At 41.9% G+C, this 21,325-nt stretch overlaps 1 protein-coding gene across 10 annotated transcripts in view; it reads right to left on the bottom strand.

Annotated features, from left to right (window-relative positions):
• MAMDC2 (MAM domain containing 2) overlaps positions 1–21,325 on the bottom strand; it is a gene marked incomplete at its 5' end in the record, with an annotated part of 436,428 nt that overhangs the window by 84,448 nt on the left and 330,655 nt on the right. For all 10 annotated transcript variants that reach the window (XM_081238326.1, XM_081238325.1, XM_081238327.1 and 7 more), the window contains 2 exons: positions 882–966; positions 2,460–2,731. In XM_081238326.1, the coding sequence (XP_081094452.1) occupies positions 882–966; positions 2,460–2,731 (357 nt within the window). The remainder of the gene's footprint in view (positions 1–881; positions 967–2,459; positions 2,732–21,325) is intronic.

The raw sequence follows: 21,325 nt of genomic DNA, 5'->3' as shown, positions 1-21,325 counted from the left end.
GCCACATAATCCCGAAACCCAAGCTCCACAGCTGGGCTCCAGACTCTTCCTTAACAGACTCCCTTAACAGTGTGATTCTCACTTCAAACACTACCCAGCCTCTCGCCTTTGCCTGGACACACTCTGTGCTGTCCACCCACTATGGGGTCTGCCCAGAAAGAGCGCTTTCCTTCCTACCCTGCTCCTCCACCTGACTAAATTCTAATCCTTCTTGAAACTACGGCTCAAATGCATCTCCTGGATTCAGTCCTGTCCGATTTTCTCCCCTCTTCCCTACACCTCCACAGCACGGCTTGTCCTTCTCCAGCAGAATTTGTCATATACAGAAACAGCTTCAGTAGGAGGCAAATGGAAGGTGAGTGACCTCAGGACATAGAGTATGTCTGCTTTTGATGCCCTCTCAGAAGCTGGCACAGAAGAGGCACCTATCAACCCTGCTCAAATGGAATCTGAGTGACAACTGTGAGTATAAAGACATAGCAATGGTGTGTAAGAGAGAAATAGAGCAAAGTGAGGAAAGAGGTAATACAGAGGTAACAGGATGCCTCCTTTCTGGCAAATGCTACAAAAAGCTGAATTTGCAGCAAACTGGATGTCATGTTTATTAGAATATGTTGAGCTTAAGGCAGCAGCTCAGGTTACAGTCGCTGCATCTACTTTTCTTTCATCAACCCAGTCAGTCGAGGCAAACTCTAATGAGCCTTCCTCTGCTAAAGACAGAGAAACATCATACAACACTCAAGTGATGCAAAATTCAAAATGCACTGCATGGTGTCATTTATAAAATGCCCTGCCTTTCAGATTGATTCAATTCCCTCTGGCAACAGGAGATTTTAGAAAAAGATGCATGTTCTGATGCAATGAAAAAGAAACCCACTTACCGATACAGTAGCCAGTTGTCATCTTGATTTCAAAGAGTGCAATGCTGGCTGTATTTCCATGTCCTAGCACACCTTCTATTAAAATCTGTACAACACATGGGGGAGAAGGGAGTTAGAGTTCAAAACACCACGTATCCTTTATCAGTATTTCAGCTACTTGTCAGGAGCTGTTCAGTGATTCAAGGCAAAATGAGATTGTTTGTCTCGGCTCATTGCTATAGGACACCAATCTCATGATGGACTTTACTGAAAGAAGACGTGTGTGTGTGTGTGTGCATGTGTGTACACAAGCTCATGCACATATTCTCAGAACTTTGAGGTGAGCAAGGAGTCCAATGAGAGCTCAGAGCCAGCTGTCTTCCATCGTAAGCGCAGCCACCACCTTCTCCGGTGCTTGTGGTGGCACCAGTTGGCTGCAGATGGAGAGGAAAGCTTGTGTCCCTGGGGAAATCCATTCTGAGACTAGCCAGGAACTGAAGGCAGAGGGCTCAGAGGGGAAAAAAAAATCCCTTGCAGGAGGAGGTAGGTAGTGCCATTTGACTAGTGGTGGGGGATTTCTGCATGAGGTGGAAGAGGCTCAAAACTCATCTTGTAGTTTCTATATTGCTAAAAATTTGAAAATTTTACATAAAGAACAAAGAGAAGCATAACAACTTATGTGGCTGATTTCAAGCACTGTTCACAGTAGGTCCTGCTTCTGAAAATATTTGCTTCTCCTTATGTGATTTTAGTCCAGTGTTTTGCAGCTATGCTGGTAGATTTAGGGTGTGATACACTGTCCGGAGGATGCTGTGAAATAGGGAACTCAGACCTTCAGTGCTCCTTCCCTTAATCCACCCTGCTGCCTGATGGGAGGGACTACAAGCAGACAGGGAATGTAGGAGAATACCTTATTTCAAAGCTTGTTGAGGAAGAAGAGATATGGGATAGGGAATTGAAAAGGGGATTAGGAATGGAGAATGTTTTCTTGAAGGCTCCGCTTTGTCCCCCATGACATGTTCTCACTAAATATCACACTTCATGGCCAAGTTCAGATTACATCTTCCTTCCCTGCCCCAATCCACATCCAACTTTATCTTACTTTCTCTACCTTATTTTCCCATTACTTCTGATGGAACAACTTCCATCTCTGAAAAGGAATCAGAACATGTCCTTTAAGTATCTTTCCTCTTTCAATGTATTTTCATTTTATTTATTATAGTTAATGTCTTGTTCAAAATTTATAGCCAACAAACCATTAGGAAGACAACATGAACACATACCACACATAACTTAGGAGGATGAAACAAAATGATAAGAAATGAGAATGCTCCCTAAAGCCCACTGGAAAATAAGTTCCCATTGAAGAGGTTGGTTTCAGCCCCTTTTAGAGTCTTATAGAAATCCCACTTAAAAACACACAAAACAAATCTGGGAAGAAGCTCTTTTAAGGAATAAACAAAATATTAATTTACTGATATTTTTCTATGATGCAACTCCCATAAAATGTCACATCCTAACTTCAATGGCAGAAGTTTTCATAAGATCTTAGAATAGCATAATGCCACATAAGAAGCCCTGCACATAAACTCTACCTACCTTGAATTTCTTGGAACTGTTTTGCAAGTCCAAGCTGGCTATGAGCCAGCTGTCCGAAGGTTCCTTGGCTGACCAAAGCAAGCGATCAAAGCTTTCATCGTCAAATCTCACATAGAGGTTCAGCTGGCTGGGCTCTGATGGAGACACCGAAGATGTGGTTATCTGGTAGACCAATCGGAGGCAGCTCCATTCCTCAGCCTGTAAATCAGAACTCAGCAGCACGGCTTTCTCCCCCTGCTTGGCAAAGGAGGTGTCCACATAAATGTAATGGCCTGGAAAGAGAAAGGGACACAGAGAAGAGATCAATCTTCTGCTCACAACTCAGGAAAATACACAACTGTGGTCCAGTCAATCTGAGGGCAGATACTGCCTGCAGATGCATTTTGTGGGTCCACTGAATGTTGCCTGAACATGGGGTCTCTGCTTCTGGTGAAAAACTAGAAGGTCTAGTAACACTGAGGCTACTTGCACATGACACATGACAATGACAATCCAGAGCTGGGGAGTACTGCCTCTTCAGAGGTGCTATGTGGGCTCCATTTTGCCATAATCCCCACCACTCCCTATAACCTTCTGCCATTGAAGCCAAGTATCTTTTGCCCTATTATCACCTTATAACAGGCCCATTTAGCACATTGCATTCATCTTCCTGGTCTCCATAGGCATATGAGTTTGAGAACCCAGGCTAAGGGGCTTCAGAACCTGAAGGAGCAGCATTCCTCTACTGGAGTCAGAATGCCTTGGTGGATCCCTTCCCTTTCCATAGCTCCCCTCATCCCTAATGACTCAATCTGCATTTGACTTGCCTCATTATTGTAGATTAAATTGATTTGGTTACCTTAGATCTTAGAGCCTAGGCAGAAAACGTTCATTGCAAGTTCATTAGGCATAAGACTCTCCTCCTCTAGACTCTTCCATGACCGAATCTCATAGTTCTGATAAGTAAGTGAGAAAGTACATGCAAAACAGGTAGGACAGGGCTTGAAAATCAGTAGACACACTGGGGCCAGCAATCATTATTTCCCTCTCCTCCCTTGTCCACTTCCTTGCTCCCTCCTTCCTCCCCTTCCCTTCTGTCCTCACCTTCCCTTTTCTCCCATCCCTCTCCACTCCCTCCTCCTTTCCTTTCCCTCTCTTCGCTCCTCCTCCCTCCTCCTGCCCCCTCTCCCCTTATCCTCCTAATATTGACAAGGGGTGCTCTGCTGGCTACAGTAGGCTGTAAAATAGCATTTCTATGACCAAAAAAAGGGGTTGGAACCGAGAATTCTCACTTGAGCCTTCCAAATCTAACTCTGGTCATTGGCTTCCTTAACAGTGATCTGATCTGCCTGTGGGTCTTCAGGACCCTCTGCCTTTCTGACCTGCACCCTCATGCTTGCTCAGAGGTTCCCATATTCATGGCCAGCATCTAATATGCAGTCTTCTGTCACATGACCACCCATCCTACCCCTTGCATTTGGGGCTTCCCAACACTAAATTCTTACTGGAAAGGCCCTAAAAGGCCTCTTTGCTTGATGTTCTTCAGCCCCTCTTCCCACACTTGTTGCCCCAAATACTGATCCCAGCCCCATCCTGTGGCAAGTGCAGATAGGCCAGTGGCAGCTCAACTGATGACCACCCTCACAGTTAAGGAACAGTTAGGGCGTTGTCTTCAAGGAGCCTCACTTGCCTGTGGAAGCTTTCAAGATCAAGATCTATTTCCAGCTGTCAGTCTTCTCAACATGGCAACCACCCACTGGGTGCAAATACAACTGCTTCTAGATGCCAACCCAGGCACCCTCTGTGGATAAACCTGGCCCTTGCAGTAATCACCAGCAACACCATTACCTCCTAGATACAGCGAACACTCATTATGAACCAGGTGCTGCTCTAAGTGCTTCACATATATTTACTAGCTGTGGGGTTTGTTGGGTTTTGAAGCACTAACTAAGCTGGGGTTCTTTTTTTTTTTTTTTTTTTTTTGCAGTACGCAGGCCTCTCACTGTTGTGGCCTCTCCCATTGCAGAGCACAGGCTCCGGACGTGCAGGCTCAGCGGCCATGGCTCACGGGCCCAGCCGCTCCGCGGCATGTGGGATCTTCCCGGACCGGGGCACGAACCCGTGTTCCCTGCATCGGCAGGCGGACTCTCAACCACTGCGCCACCAGGGAAGCCCCTAAGCTGGGGTTCTTGATGCCAACCCTTTTTTGAAACATAATATTGCTTCATTGTGACATGAGGGAATGAATAAGCACCATCCTCCTTGTCCCACTCTGCTACTACCCCAAAAGAAGGGACTCTAAGCAGACTGGTAGTGGGGTGGGGTGGAGATGGGAATTGATGGAGATCCTGAGAGCACTTCAAACCTTTTCTGAGGGAGTAGAGGGTTGGTACATGGGATATAAAAGAGGAAAGAAACAAAGAAAGTCTGTGCTGTGTCCTATGGGTGTTTACATTGCATGCCAACTTGGTTGCCATATGAGGCCCACTTCTCCCTGGGACACTTGCCCAATTTCTCTCCCTCTTTCCTTTCCCCATTCTAGAAGGGAACAACTCACAGCAGGGGCTCTCAAACTTGAGCCCAGAGTCACCTGGAGGGCTTGTTCAAACCCAGATTGCTGGGCCCACTCCTAGAGTTTCCGATCCAGTAGGTCTGGGGCACATCTAACAGACCGCATTTCTGAAAAGTTCCAGGTAATGCCGATGCTGCTGGTCTGTGGGTCACAATTTGAGAACCACTGATTTACACATCTGACAGGGAAATAGGACTCATTCTCAGGACACTTCTTATTTATCAAAGAAAGGTCAGGCATGTAAGTACTGATAGCACGCAAAGGAGGGAGGAAATAGTTTTACATGGAGGTAGAACTCAAACTTAAGTAACTGTGTGTTATAGTAGCTCAATGAGTACATCTACTGGTGATTATCTTGATTTTTCAGTGAATGCCATAAAAAATCTTTCTTGACATAATCTTTTATTATATCAGATTTTATTATAAGCATATGCTAATGCTCTTATGTTAAAAATCCTTTGAGAGCACTCAGTATATAAAATGTATTATTTAAAATACCATGATGTTATACAGTATGAAAGTTAATGCTATTTATTGAGTGATTTTGACATCTTGGCCATAAATATTGGCTGTTTCAAATTACTGAGATTTTACATGCAAATTACAGACCTCAAAATCGCTCTTAGGTCATGCTGTGTGGATATGCCTATTAGCTGCATTACAATCCATCCAAAGCTTTAGCCACCCAAGTGATTTTGCATCCACTCAGCAGAATAATGCATTTTCCTAGATCAAATAACTAGCTCAAGAGCTACCCACCTCCACTACCACTGCCAATCTCAAGACAGATTTTCTTAATTAATCACTACAGTTTTTTTTTTTTTGCTCAGCCTGGATATAGCCTCAGAATCCTTCTAAATACAGTGTTCCATGTAATCACTGCCACTTAATCTGAACTGGCACCTAAGCTGGAACTATTTCTTATCCTTGCTTGTGGTCAGATTACATCTTGTGGTCATATTAGAGCCAAACTGAACTAGAAGGAATGTGGCACATTTTGAAGAGCTTTTAGAAAATTAAGAAAGAATGAGGAAGATACTGATATCAGGGATGGTGCCTTTCCCTGGACTGCCACTAATAAAATTACTATTCTAGAAAAAATTGATAATGTTTTTGGTGAGTTGTTTTTCTCTCTTACTTTTTAAAAAATAATCATTTCAATAAATAAATGGGACCTAATCAAACTTACAAGCTTTTGCACAGAAAAGGAAACCATAAACAAAATGAAAAGACAACCTACAGAATGGGAGAAAATATTTGCAAACAATGCAACTGACAAGGACTTAATTTCCAAAATATACAAACAACTCATACAACTCAATAACAACAAAAAACCCAAAGAACCCAATCAAAAAATGGGCAGAAGACCTAAAAGGACATTTCTCCAAAGAAACATACAGATGGCCAGTAGGCACATGAAAAGATGTTCAACATCACTAATTATTAGAGAAATGCAAATCAAAACTAAAATGAGGTACCACCTGACACCAATCAGAAAGTCTACAGAGATGAGCTTCAAGATGGCGGAAGAGGGCCTTCCCTGGTGGCGCAGTGGTTGGGAGTCCGCCTGCCGGTGCAGGGGACACAGGTTCGTGCTCCGGTCAGGGAGGATCCCGCATGCCGCGCAGCGGCTGGGCCCGTGAGCCACGGCCGCTGAGCCTGCGCGTCCGGAGCCTGTGCTCTGCAATGAGAGAGGCTACGGCATTGAGAGGCCCACGTACCGCAAAAAAAAAAAAAAAAAAAAAAAAAAAGATGGCGGAAGAGTAAGACGTGGAGATCACCTTTCCCCCTACAGATATATCAGAAATACATCTACACATGGAACAACTCCTACAGAACACCTACTGAACGCTGGCAGAAGACCTCAGACCTCCCTAAAGGCAAGAAACTCCCCACGTACCTGGGTAGGGCAAAAGAAAAAAGAATAAACAGAGGCAAAAGAATAGGGACGGGACCTGCACCCGTGGGAGGGAGCCGTGAAGGAGGAAAGTTTTCCACACACTAGGAGCCCCTTCGCGGGCAGAGACTGCGGGTGGCGGAGGGGGAAGCTTCGGAGTAGCGGAGGAGAGCACAGCAACAGGGGTGCGGAGGGCAAAGAAGAGAGATTCCCGCACAGAGGATCGGTGCCAACCAGCACTCACCAGCCCAAGAGGCTTGTCTGCTCACCCGCTGGGACGGGAGGGGCTGGGAGCTGAGGCTCGGGCTTCGGTGGGAGCGCAGGGAGAGGACTGAGGTTGGCGGCGTGAACACAGCCTGCAGGGCGTTAGTGCACCACGGCTAGCCGGGAAAAAGTCTGGACCTGCCGAAGAGGCAAGAGACTTTTTCTTACCTCTTTGTTTCCTGGTGCGCGAGGAGAGGGGATTAAGAGCGCTACTTAAAGGAGCTCCAGAGACGGGCGCAAGCCGAGGCTATCAGCGCACACCCCAGAGACGGGCGTGGGACGCTGGGGCTGCTGCTGCCGCCGCCAAGACGCCTGAGTGCGAGCGCAGGTCACTCTCCACACCCCTCTTCCAGGGAGCCTGTGCAGCCCGCCACTGCCGGGGTCCCCGAATCCAGGGACGCCTTCCCCAGGAGAGCGTACGGCACGCCTCGGGCTAGTGCAACGTCACGCCAGCGTCTGCCGCCGCAGGCTCGCCCTGCCTCCGTGCCCCTCCCTCCCCCGGCCTGAGTGAGCCAGAGTACCCGAAGCAGCTGCTCCTTTACCTCCGTCCTCTCTGAGCGAAGAACAGACGCCCTCAGGTGACCTACACGCAGAGGCGAGTCCAAATCCAAAGCTGAACCCCCAGAGCTGTGCGAACAAAGAAGAGAAAGGGAAATCTCTCCCAGCAGCCTCAGGAGCAGTGGATTAAATCTCCACAATCAACTTGATGTACCCTGCATCTGTGGAATACCTGAATACACAACGAATCATCCCAAATTGAGGAGGTGGACTTTGGGAGCAAGAATATATATATATTTTTTTCCCTTTTTCTCTTTTTGTGAGTGTGTATGTGTATGCTTCTGTGTGTGATATTGTATGTATAGCTTTGCTTTTACCATTTGTCCTAGGGTTCTGTCTGTCCTTTTTTTTTTTTTTTTGCACAGTTTTTAGCACTTATTATCATTGGTGGATTTGTTTTTTGGTTTGGTTGCTCTTTCTTTCTTTCTTATCACTTAAAAATATTTTTTAAATCATTTTTTATTTTACTAACTTTATTTTATTTTACTTTATTTTATATTATCTTCTTCTTTCGTTCTTTTTTTTCCTCCCTTTTATTCTGAGCCGTGTGGATGAAAGGCTCTTGGTGCCCCAGCCAGACGTCAGGGCTGTGCCTCTGAGGTGGGAGAGCCAAGTTCAGGACACTTGTCCACAAGAGACCTCCCAGCTCCACGTAATATCAAACGGCGAAAATCTCCCAGAGATCTCCATCTCAAAGCCAAGACCCAGCTCCACTCATCGACCAGCAATCTACAGTGCTGGACACCCCATGCCAGACAACTAGCAAGACAGGAACACAACCCCATCCATTAGCACAGAGGCTGCCTAAAATCATAATAAGGCCAGAGACACCCCAAAACACACTGCCAGACATGGACCTGCCCACCAGAAAGACAAGATCCAGCCTCATCCACCAGAACACAGGCACAAGTCCCCTCCACTACAAAGCCTTCAAAACCTACTGAACCAACCTTAGCCACTGGGCGCAGACACCAAAAACAACGGGAACTACGAACCTGCAGCCTGTGAAAAGGAGACCCCAAACACAGTAGGTTAAGCAAAATGGGAAGAGAGGGAAACACACAGCAGATGAAGGAGCAAGGTAAAAACCCACCGGACCTAATGAATGAAGAAGAAATAGGCATTCCACCTGAAAAAGAATTCAGAATAAAGATAGTAAAGATGATCCAAAATCTTGGAAATAGAATGGAGAAAATGCAAGAAACATTTAACAGGGACCTAGAAGAACTAAAGAGCAAACAAAGAGGGATGAACAACACAATAAATGAAATTTAAAATTCTCTAGAAGGGATCAATAGCAGAATAACTGAGGAAGAAGAACGGATAAGTGTCCTGGAAGGTAAAAGAGTGGAAATAACTACTGCAAAGCAGAATAAAGAAAAAAGAATGAAAAGAATTGAGGACAGTCTCAGAGACCTCTGGAACAAATTTAATGCACCAACATTCGAATTATAGGGGTCCCAGAAGAAGAAGAGAAAAAGAAAGGGACTGAGAAAATATTTGAAGAGATTATAGTTGAAAACTTCCCTAATATGGGAAAGGAAATAGTTAATCAAGTCCAGAAAGCACAGAGAGTCCCATACAGGATAAATCCAAGGAGAAACATGCCAAGACACATATTAATCAAACTATCAAAAATTAAATACAAAGAAAACATATTAAAAGCAGCAAGGGAAAAACAACAAATAACACACAAGGGAATCCTCATAGGGTTAACAGCTGATCTTTCAGCAGAAACTCTGCAAGCCAGAAGGGAGTGGCAGGACATATTTAAAGTGATGAAGGAGAAAAACCTACAACCAAGAATACTCTACCCAGCAAGGATCTCATTCAGATTTGACAAAGAAATTAAAATCTTTACAGACAAGCAAAAGCTAAGAGAATTCAACACCACCAAACCAGCTTTACAACAAATGCTAAAGGAACTTCTCTAGGCAGGAAACACAAGAGGAAGAAAAGATCTACAATAACAAACCCAAACAATTAAGAAAATGGTAATAGGAACATACATTTCGATAATTACCTTCAATGTAAATGGATTAAATGCTCCCACCAAAAGACATAGACTGGCTGAATGGATACAAAAACAACACCCATATATATGCTGTCTACAAGAGACCCACTTCAGACCTAGGGACACATACAGACTGAAAGTGAGGGGATGGAAAAAGATATTCCATGCAAATGGAAATCAAAAGAAAGCTGGAGTAGCAATTCTCACATCGGACAAAATAGACTTTAAAACAAAGACTATTTATTACAAGAGACAAAGAAGGACATTACATAATGACCAAGGGATCAATCCAATAAGAAGATATAACAATTGTAAATATTTATACACCCAACATAGGAGCATCTCAATACATAAGGCAAATATTAACAGCCATAAAAGAGGAAATGGACAGTAACACAACCATAGTAGGGGACTTTAACACCCCACTTTCACCAACGGACAGACCATCCAAATGAAAATAAATAAGGAAACATAAGCTTTAAATGACACATTAGCAAAATGGACTTAATTGATATTTATAGGGCATTCCATCCAAAAACAACAGAATACACATTCTTCTCAAGTGCTCATGGAACAGTCTCCAGGAGAGATCAAATCTTGGGTCAGAAATCAAGCCTAGGTAAATTTAAGAAAATTGAAATTGTATCAACTGTCTTTTCCCACCACAATGCTATGAGACTAGATATCAATTACAGGAAAAAATCTGTAGGAAATACAAACACAATCAGGCTAAACAATACACTACTTAATAACCAAGAGGTCACTGAGGAAATCAAAGAGGAAATCAAAAAATAACTAGAAACAAATGACAATGAAAACACGATGACCCAAAACCTATGGGACGCAGCAAAAGGAGTTCTAAGCGGAAAGTTTATAGTAATACAATCCTACCTTAAGAAACAAGAAACATCTCAAATAAACAACCCAATCTTACACCTAAAGCAATTAGAGAAAGAAGAACAAAAAAACCCCAAAGTTAGCAGAAGGAAAAACATCATAAAGATCAGATCAGAAGTAAATGAAAAAGAAATGAAGGAAACGATAGCAAAGATCAATAAAACTAAAAGCTGATTCTTTGAGAAGATAAAATTGATAAACCATTAGCCAGACTCATCAAGAAAAAAAGGGAGGGCTTCCCTGATGGCGCAGTGGTTGAACGTCCGCCTGCCGATGCAGGGGACACAGGTTCGTGCCCCGGTCCGGGAAGATCCCACATGCCACGGAGCGGCTGGGCCCGTGAGCCATGGCCGCTGAGCCTGTGCGTCCGGAGCCTGTGCTCCGCAATGGGAGAGGCCCCAACAGTGAGAGGCCCGCATACCGCAAAAAAAAAAAAAAAGAAAGAAAGAAAAAAGGGAGAAGACTCAAATCAACAGAATTAGAAATGAAAAAGGAGAAGTAACAACTGACATTGCAGAAATACAGAGGATCACGAGCGATTACTACAAGCAACTATATGCCAATAAAATGCACAACCTGGAAGAAATGAACAAATTCTTAGAAATGCACAACTTTCTGAGACCGAACCAGAAAGAAATAGAAAATAGGAACAGACCAATCACAAGCACGGAAATTGAAACTGTGATAAAACATCTTCCAACAAACAAAAGCCCAGGACCAGATGGCTTCACAGGCGAATTCTATCAAGCATTTAGAGAAGAGCTAACACCTATCCTTCTCAAACTCTTCCAAAATATAGCAGAGGGAGGAACACTCTCAAACTCATTCTACGAGGCCACCATCACCCTGATACCAAAACCAGACAAAGACGTCACAAAGAAAGAAAACTACAGGCCAATATCATTGATGAACATAGATGCAAAAATCCTCAACAGAATACTAGCAAACAGAATCCAGCAGCACATTAAAAGGATCATACACCATGATCAAGTGGGGTTCATCCCAGGAATGCAAGGATTCTTCAATATATGCAAATCAATCGATGTGATGCACAATATTAGCAAATTCAAGGAGAAAAACCAAATGATCATCTCAATAGATGCAGAGAAAGCTTTTGACAAAATTCAACACCCATTTATGATAAAAGTCCTCCAGAAAGTAGGCATAGAGGGAATTTTCCTCAACATAATGAAGGCCATATATGACAAACCCACAGCCAACATCGTCCTCAATGGTGAAAAACTGAAACCATTTCCACTAAGATCAGGAACAAGACAAGGTTGCCCACTCTCACCACTACTGTTCAACATAGTTTTGGAAGTTTTAGCCACAGCAACCAGAGAAGAGAAAGAAATAAAAGAAATCCAGATTGGAAAAGAAGAAGTAAAGCTGTCACCATTTGCGGATGACATGATACTATACATAGAGAATCCTAAAGATGCTACCAGAAAACTACTAGAGCTTATCAATGAATTTGGTAAAGTAGCAGGATACAAAATTAATGCACAGAAATCTCTGGCATTCCTATACACTAATGATGAAACATCTGAAAGAGAAATTAAGAAAACACTCCCATTTACCACTGCAACAAACAGAATAAAATATCTAGGAATAAACCTACCTAAGGAGACAAAAGACCTGTATGCAGAAAATTATAAGACACTGATGAAAGAAATTAAAGATGATACAAATAGATGGAGAGCTATACCATGTTCTTGGATTGGAAGAATCAACATTGTGAAAATGACTGTACTACCCAAAGCAATCAACAGATTCAATGCAATCCCTATCAAACTACCACTGGCATTTTTCACAGAACAAGAGCTAAAATTTCACAGTTTGTATGGAAACACAAAAGAACCCAAATAACCAAAGTAACCTTGAGAAAGAAAATCGGAGCTGGAGGAATCAGGCTCCCTGACTTCAGACTATACTACAAAGCTACAGTAATCAAGACAGTGTGGTACTGGCATAAAAACAGAAAGATAGATCAGTGGATCAGGATAGAAAGCCCAGAGATAAACCCACGCACATATGGACAACTTATCTTTGATAAAGGAGGCAGGAATGTACAGTGGAGAAAAGACAGCCTCTTCAATAAGTGGTGCTGGGAAAATTGGACAGGGACATGTAAAAGTTTGAGATTAGATCATTCCCTAACACCATACACAAAAATAAGCTCAAAATGGATTAAAGACTTAAATGTAAGGCCAGAAACTATCAAACTCTTAGAGGAAAACATAGGTAGAACACTCTATGACATAAATCACAGCAAGATCCTTTTGGACCCACCTCCTAGAGAAATGGAAATAAAAACAAAGATAAACAAATGGGACCTAATGAAACTTCAAAGCTTTTGCACAGCAAAGGAAACCATAAACAAGACCAAAAGACAACCCTCAGAATGGGAGAAAATATTTGCAAATGAAGCAACTGACAAAGGATTAATCTCCAAAATTTATAAACAGCTCATGCAGCTCAATAGCAAAAAAACAAACAACCCAATCCAAAAATGGGCAGAAGACTTAAATAGGCATTTCTCCAAAGAAGATATACAGACTGCCAACAAACACATGAAAGAATGCTCAACATCATTAATCATTAGAGAAATGCAAATCAAAACTACAATGAGATATCATCTCACACCAGTCAGAATGGCCATCATCAAGAAATCTAGAAACAATAAATGCTGGAGAGGGTGTGGAGAAAAGGGAACACTCTTGCACTGCTGGTGGGAATGCGAATTGGTACAGCCACTATGGAGAACAGTATGGAGGTTCCTTAAAAAACTAAAAATAGAACTACCATATGACCCAGCAATCCCACTACTAGGCATATACCCTGAGAAAACCATAATTCCAAAAGAGACATGTACCAAAATGTTCATTGCAGCTCTATTCACAATAGCCCGGAGCTGGAAACAACCTAAGTGTCCATCATCGGATGAATGGATAAAGAAGATGTGGCACATATATACAATGGAATATTACTCAGCCATAAAAAGAAACGAAACTGAGCTATTTGTAATGAGGTGGATAGACCTAGAGTCTGTCATACAGAGTGAAGTAAGTCAGAAAGAGAAAGACAAATACCGTATGCTAACACATATATACGGAATTAAAAAAAAAAAAAAAAGTCATGAAGGACCTAGGGGTAAAACGGGAATAAAGACACAGACCTACTTGAGAATGGACTTGAGGATATGGGGAGGGGGAAGGGTAAGCTGTGACAAAGCCAAAGAGAGGCATGGACATATATACACTACCAAATGTAAGGTAGATAGCTAGTGGGAAGCAGCTGCATAGCACAGGGAGATCAGCTCTGTGACCACCTAGAGGGGTGGGATAGGGAGGGTGGGAGGGAGGAAGATGCAAGAGGGAAGAGGTATGGGGACATATGTATACGTAAAACTGATTCACTTTGTTATAAAGCAGAAACTAACACACCACTGTAAAGCAATTATACTCCAATAAAGACGTTAAAAATAAAAAAGTCTATAAATAAGTAATGCTGGAGAGGGTGTGGAGAAAAGGGAACCCTCCTACATTGTTGGTGGGAATGTAAGTTGATGATGCCACTATGGAAAACAGTATGAAGGTTCCTCAAAAAACTAATAATAGAATTACCATATGATCCAGCAATCCGTCTCTTGGGCATATATATGGACAAAACTATAATTCAAAAAGATATATGCACCCCTATGTTCATAGCAGCACTATTCACAATAGCCAACACATGGAATCAAGCTAAATGTCCATTGATAGATGAGTGAATAAAGAAGATGTGTTATATATATACAATGGAATACTGCTCAGCCATAAGTAGTATGGCTACTTTGCAGCAACAGGGATGCAACTAGAGATTATCATACTAAGTGAAGTAAGTCAGACAGAGAAAGACAAATACCATATGATATCACTTATATGTGGAATCTAAAATATGATACAAATGAACCTATCTATGAAACTGAAAACAGATTCAGAGACATAGAGAACAGACTTGTGGTTGTCAAGGGGGAGGGATCGACTGGGAGTCTCGGGTTAGCCAATACAAAGTATTACATATAGAATGGATAAACAACAAGGACCTACTGTACAGCACGGGGAACTATATTCAGTATCCTGAAATAAACCATAATGGAAAAGAATATTTTAAAATGTGTATATATGTATAACAATCATTTTGTTGTTCAGCAGAAATTAACACAACATTGTAATCAACTATACTTCAGTTAAAGAAAAAAAGAAAGAAAAAAATTATTTCACCACTTAGTGAGTTAATGAAGTTTCCTCTGTGTATGAAATATTTCATTTATTCCATCCTAATGAGATTGACAGCTGGAATTTAATCTTGGACATAATTTACATACAATAAAATTCACCCTTTTAATGCAGTTCAGTGTTTTTTAGTATACTCACAAAGTTGTGCAACCATTACCGCTATCTATTTTCAGAATCTTTTCATCCCCCCCAAAGGAAATTCCATACCCATTAAGAGTCATTCCTCATTTTTCCCTCCCCCTAGCCTCTGGAGACCACGAATCTACTTTCTGTGTATATGGATTTACCTATTCTGGAAATTTCATATGAATGGAATTATATAATACGTGGTCTTTTGTGACTGACTTCTTTCACTTAGCACAATGTTTTTGAGGTTTATCATGTTGTAGCATATATCAAAATTTCATTCTTTTTTGAAGCTGAATAATATTCTATTTTATGGATATATCACTATTATTTATCCCCTCCTCAGTTGGACATTTGTGTTGTTTCTACTTTTGACTAATATTAACAATGCTAATATGAACATTTTTGTGCAACTTTTTATGTAGACATAAGTTTCAATTCCCTTAGGTATATGCTTAGGAGTGAAATTGTTAGGTCATATGGTAACTCTACGTTTAACCCTTTGAGGAGCTGCCAAACTGTTTTCTGAAGTGGCAACACCATTTACATGTCTACTAACAGTGTATGAGAGTTCAACTTCTCTACACGTTCACCAACACTTGTTATTGTCCATCTTTAAAAATATTATTATAGCCATCCTAGTAGATGTGAGGTGGTATCTAATAGTGCTTTTGATTTGCATTTTTCTAATGGCTAATGATGTAGAATGTTTTTTCATGTGCTTATAGGCCATTTATATATCTTCTTTGGAGAAATGTCTATTTAAGTCCTTTGCTCATTTAAAAAAATTGGGTTATTTATCTTTTTATTGTTAAGTTATAAGAGATTCTACATAATCTGGATACTAGATTTTATCAGACACATGATTGGCAAATATTTTTTCCCATTCTGTAGGTTGTCTTTTTGCTTTCTTAATGGTATTCTTTGAAGTACAGAAGTTTTTAATTTTGATGAAGTCCAATTTTCTATTTTTTCTTTGGTTGTGTGTACTTTTGGTGTCATAACTAGGAATTAATTGTTTAATTTAAGGTCATGAAGGTTTACACCTATGTTTTCCTCTAAGAGTTTATAGTTTTAGCTCTTACATTTAGGTCTTTGATATATTTTGAGTTAATTTTGGCCCATTAAATTGTCTGGACACTTTCGTTGAAAATCAATTGAGCATAGATATAAAGGTTTATTTCTGAACTGTCAATTCTAGTCCATTGATCTATGTCTATCCTTATGCCACTACCACACAGTCTTGCTTACTATAGCTTTGTAGTAACTTTGAAATTGAGAAGTGTGAGCCTTCTGACTTCATTCTTATTTTTCAAGACTGTTTTGACTATTCTGGGTCCCTTGCATTTCCATATGCACCTAAAGATCAGGATAGGATAGGGTAAGTTAAAATACCACAAAGTTCACTGTTCTTACTGATATTCAGTCGTTTTCCTTGAATAAATGCTCCTGAATATTGCAAGTCTTTGGCTAATTTCAAGTTCTTAAAAAGCTGACTTTGACAATTGTTGCCCATGTTTTCATTGCTTTTATGGGGAGAGGATTTTCTGAAGTCCTTACTCTACCATTCCTGCAGAAATCACTCCATTTCCCAACTTTTTAACCAGTAAGAATAGAAAACAATGCTTCAGAGATGTTAAACACAAACAAGAAAAAGGCAAAGGATGGCAGAAATCACATGTGGACTGGGTTGTTGACTATGACGCATGGGGCCAAGGGTCTGGGGGAGATTTACTAGCCATGGTGTTGGAAACATGATGACAGGAGGGGAAGGAAGGACCCTTTTCAAATACTGCTGCTTAGGTAATTTGAACTAATTTATGAGACAGTTATTGGAAATGATAAAAGCTTTATAAGGGGTCAGAAAAGGACCATACACTTCCAAACAGATTTTGTTTTTAAAGTCAGCAGTCAAAACCAATAATTAAACCATCCTGCCAGAATGGTCAAGCTCCACATGCCTCAGGGTCTGAAGGTGTCTTCTAGTCACATGCAGGCATCAGAAAACAACAGAAAAGGCTTTTCTGTTTCAGTGAAGGCAGACATAAAAACTGAGTCTTGAGGTCATCCTCAAATGCTACACATACCTGCACAGCTCGAGCTCAATGTATTAATGACTTCTATTAGCCAAGCCACAGTGTGATGGGACTAAATCCCAGGCCATCACTATGGTGGTATGGCTAGGGCATAAATCACGAGGGACTTCTTGGTATCCCTGCAATTCTTTTTGCTAATGAATGTACTGTCATTCAGGTGTGATAATCATGCTGGGGTGACCATATGGAGCAGTGGTTGCAAAGCATAACCTTGGCTTAAAACTTCATCACGCATATGCTAAATGCATCATCAGTTTCTTTACCTGCAAAATGGGAATAATAAACAGTGGAGTCCTATTACATATACATTCAACATTTGAGAAATCACTCAGTATACTTAGAAAATGACAAACCAACTAAAGCACTCCAACCAGTGCAACACATACATACTTGTATGAAATAAGTTTTTCATACGAATAGCCACTAAATGAAAGTTATTTTATATATTTCAACACAAAAAGGAAAATCGGCTGTGTTGTACATAGAAATGGTATAACATATAGAAAACCATGTATGCTATACTCTATGTATAATTTAAGGAACTTTCAAGGGCAATTTTGACCGTATCCAATTTTCACTTTTCATGCTGACTTTAGAATGTAAAGCTCAAGTGAGAAATGATTTCATATCTACAGAGTTGTTGTGGAAACCTGATGAAAATGATATATATAAAAATGCCTTGTAAAGTGTAATGTTAATCATTAATTATTTCTCTTCTCATCACGGCAGCAGGGGTGGGGGGAGTCCTTTAGTTGTTCAACAGAAAGAAATTTATATTGTCTTCTTACTTTTTTTCCACTATGGTTCAGAGGTGATATTTGTTCAGGTAACAGATCAGCAGCACATTCACAATGCTGACACGAGAACAGTCTTCATTCTTTTCAACTTAATTGACTCTGCTATTGAAATCTACACCTTTGTCCTCTTGAGTACTAGGGCTCTCCTGGCTGCCTATCCTCAGCAGTTCCCATCCTCACAGCTAAGCCCCATGGCTCTCACCCAGGATTAACCACCATCTGAAGTAGAATTCAATATATTTACCCTTGATATCGTTCTGGCTGAAACCTTGTGACCCAGGTCTGATAATGATGCCTACATCTCTGTTTGTTTAGCTCTTAGTGTCTCACATGTCTAAGACAAGGACACTGCCTTCTTTTTGGCAGCTTCCTTCCCAGGGCTGAAGTCCAGTCCCTGAACTCAGGCAAGGATCTTCTCGCCAGATTTCCTGAATGCCCTACTGCTTGCCTGTCTGGATTGGGCCCTGTCTATGGAAGCAGAGTGGTTAAAACTCTGGCTATCGGGCTTCCCTGGTGGCGCAGTGGTTGGGAGTCCGCCTGCTGATGCAGGGGACGCGGGTTCATGCCCTGGTCCGGGAAGATCCCACATGCCACGGAGCGGCTGGGCCCGTGAGCCATGGCCGTTGAGCCTGTGCGTCCGGAGCCTGTGCTCCACAACGGGAGAGGCCACAACAGTGAGAGGCCCGAGTACCACAAAAAAAAAAAAAAAAAAAAAAAAAAAAAACCCCAAAAAACTCTGTGGCTATCACTCCAGCCAGATGTTGGTTGCAATCCCAAACACACTACTTACAAATCATGTCACTTTCAGCCAGTCACTTATGCTATCTGAGACTCACTTTCTTCACAGGTAAAATGAGGATGCTAAAATACCGACTTTGCAGAGTTTTAAAGAAGATTAAATAAGATTGGCTCTTAGCACAGTGCCCAAGGGCATGTGGTAAGCTCTTAATGAATGTTAGGTCTTAGTTTTCCAAAGATCTGATCAGCATGGTTTTCCTGATGGCTAGCCCATCTCATCTGCTCGAACCGGACCTCCCTGATATTAACTGCTACTAGTTCTGCCTGCGGCCCATCGTCTTGCCCTTCTGACACCAACTTCTGCCCACTGTACAGAAGATCCATATGCAGCTGTATCCATTCTCCCTAGTGCCTGCTCTACTACTCTGGGCACATCTTTTTCTAGGTCCCAGCCCCTCCCAGTCTGTCGCATCCCATTGCCCAACTATATTTTCTGTTGACAATCATCTTTAGGCTCCACCAGCTGATCAAAGCAGCCTGGACAACAATACATGCAAAGCATCTGGCAAATGCTCATGAGTATTTTGCAAAGAACCAGATTCCTTTCATGGAGAGAGGAGGCTTCCATGCAACTGCATCCTGAATTATGTATCAGCCATCAGCTTACATTTTGAAGGAGTCTTGCTTTCTTTGCACATCAAAGATTTTGCAAAAATTAAAAAGTGTAGAAAATGCAATGGGTATAGGGGTTCTCAAAAACAGTTGATTGTGTTATTAGAAAATAAATGGTATAGCATTCCCCGAATGTAAAAACTGTATTAAATATTTGTTAATCAATCAGATTGACAATTATTTATAAATGTACTGGTTACCTCTGGCAGAAGAATGTTCTGTTCTGAAAATATCTAAGAAAAATCACAAATGTCTCTGACTTACATAAACTATTCTCACCTTCTGTTTGAAGTTTCCAACTTTACTATTATCCTCTATAGTTGTTTAGTAAATCACTATATGAGTATACTTTTGATCATATGAAAATGAAGATAGCTTTCAAGAATTCATCTCGGACTTCCCTGGTAGCGCAGTGGCTAAGAATCTGCCTGCCAATGCAGGGGACACGGGTTCAATCCCTGGTCTGGGAAGATCCCACATGCCACGTAGCAACTAAGCCCGTGCACCACAACTACTGAGCCTGCGCTCTAGAGGCTGTGAGCCACAACTACTGAAGCCCACATGCTCCACAACAAGAGAAGCCACCGCAATGAGAAACCCGCGCACCGCAACAAAGAGCAGCCCCTGCTCGCCGCAACTAGAGAAAGCCTGCAGGCAGAAATGAAGACCCAACACAACCAAAAATAAATAAATTAATTTAAAAAAAAGAATTCATCTCAAATCATCTGTTAAGAAACAAAGTTCAAAGGGGACTATAGCATTCATTGCACTGCAGGCACATACATTCTTCTCTCTTAATCCTGACGAATGATCCTGTCAGGTGGGAATTACCACTTTACAAGGGGGAAACAGAGCTTCACGAAGGCTAATTCAGCAGTCCAAGGTCACAGCTAGTAAATGAAGGCTTGGCTCCAAGTCCATGCATTTCCCTCTGCTCCATGCTGCTTCCAAATATTTCCCTGTATGTCTCTTTATTAATTTACCTTTTCATGATTGTACTAATCTTCCTATGTCAGGAGAGCAAAGTTTTCCTCCTTTTCCTTACACTGGGATCCTGAAGGGATGGATATTTTTATATGGTAGCCCATATAGACTTTTCTACAAATGCTATTCCTGTCCATAACACAGTAAGCAGATGAACTTTTCTATCACATTGCCTCACATCTAAAAGGGTTTTAAATACATAGTTTTCTAAAATTAGGGCATGCCTTATAATTGACCCACAGTAGGGCACCTTTCCCCCACCAAAAGGATGAACGAATACAGGATAAGTTTTTGCACCTGCACTCTGGTTAGTGACAGTGGACAGAGAGACCTCACAGTCTTGGGCTCAGAGGACCCTAGCCAATTTCACCTATAAATATTGCTGGGAAGTGGGGAGCAGGGCAACATGGAAATGAAGGGTTTTCAAGCCACTCAGATTGAGGGCAACATTGACAGACCAGAGACCTGTAAGTACAAGGTACAGCCCAGAATTTCAACCTTAATAAGTACTTACTAACTTATACAGAGCAGAAGGCACCATGTGTGTTTCTCATGGGTAATCCATTTCCATGCTGTATTTGGACCCCTAGGTGCCAGACCACAGGGTGCTCTGTACTGTCTAACATAAAACAAGTCCATCAGGCTCCCAATCTCCCTGCTGGGTTAGAAAGGATCGTTCTACAAATTTTGCAAGTCACATATGTTTTCAGTCAATGTTTTTGATGGGAATAGCTTCCTTTCTTCTTTTTTTTTTTTGCCATATGAGGTCCTTAATAATGACACACAGGGCTTCCCTGGTGGCGCAGTGGTTGAGAGTCCGCCTGCCGATGCAGGGGACACGGGTTCGTGCCCCGGTCCGGGAAGATCCCACATGCCGCGGAGCGGCTGGGCCCGTGAGCCATGGCCGCTGAGCCTGCGCGTTCGGAGCCTGTGCTCCGCAACGGGAGAGGCCACAACAGTGAGAGGCCCGCGTACCGCAAAAAAAATAAAAA

Source organism: Mesoplodon bidens, assembly GCF_964165515.1.
Source record: "Mesoplodon bidens genome assembly, chromosome: 6".
In the NCBI taxonomy this organism is placed as follows: domain Eukaryota; kingdom Metazoa; phylum Chordata; class Mammalia; order Artiodactyla; family Ziphiidae; genus Mesoplodon; species Mesoplodon bidens.
The sequence above is the reverse complement of the archived record's forward strand: the minus strand, read 5'-3'. Positions and strand labels throughout refer to the sequence as shown.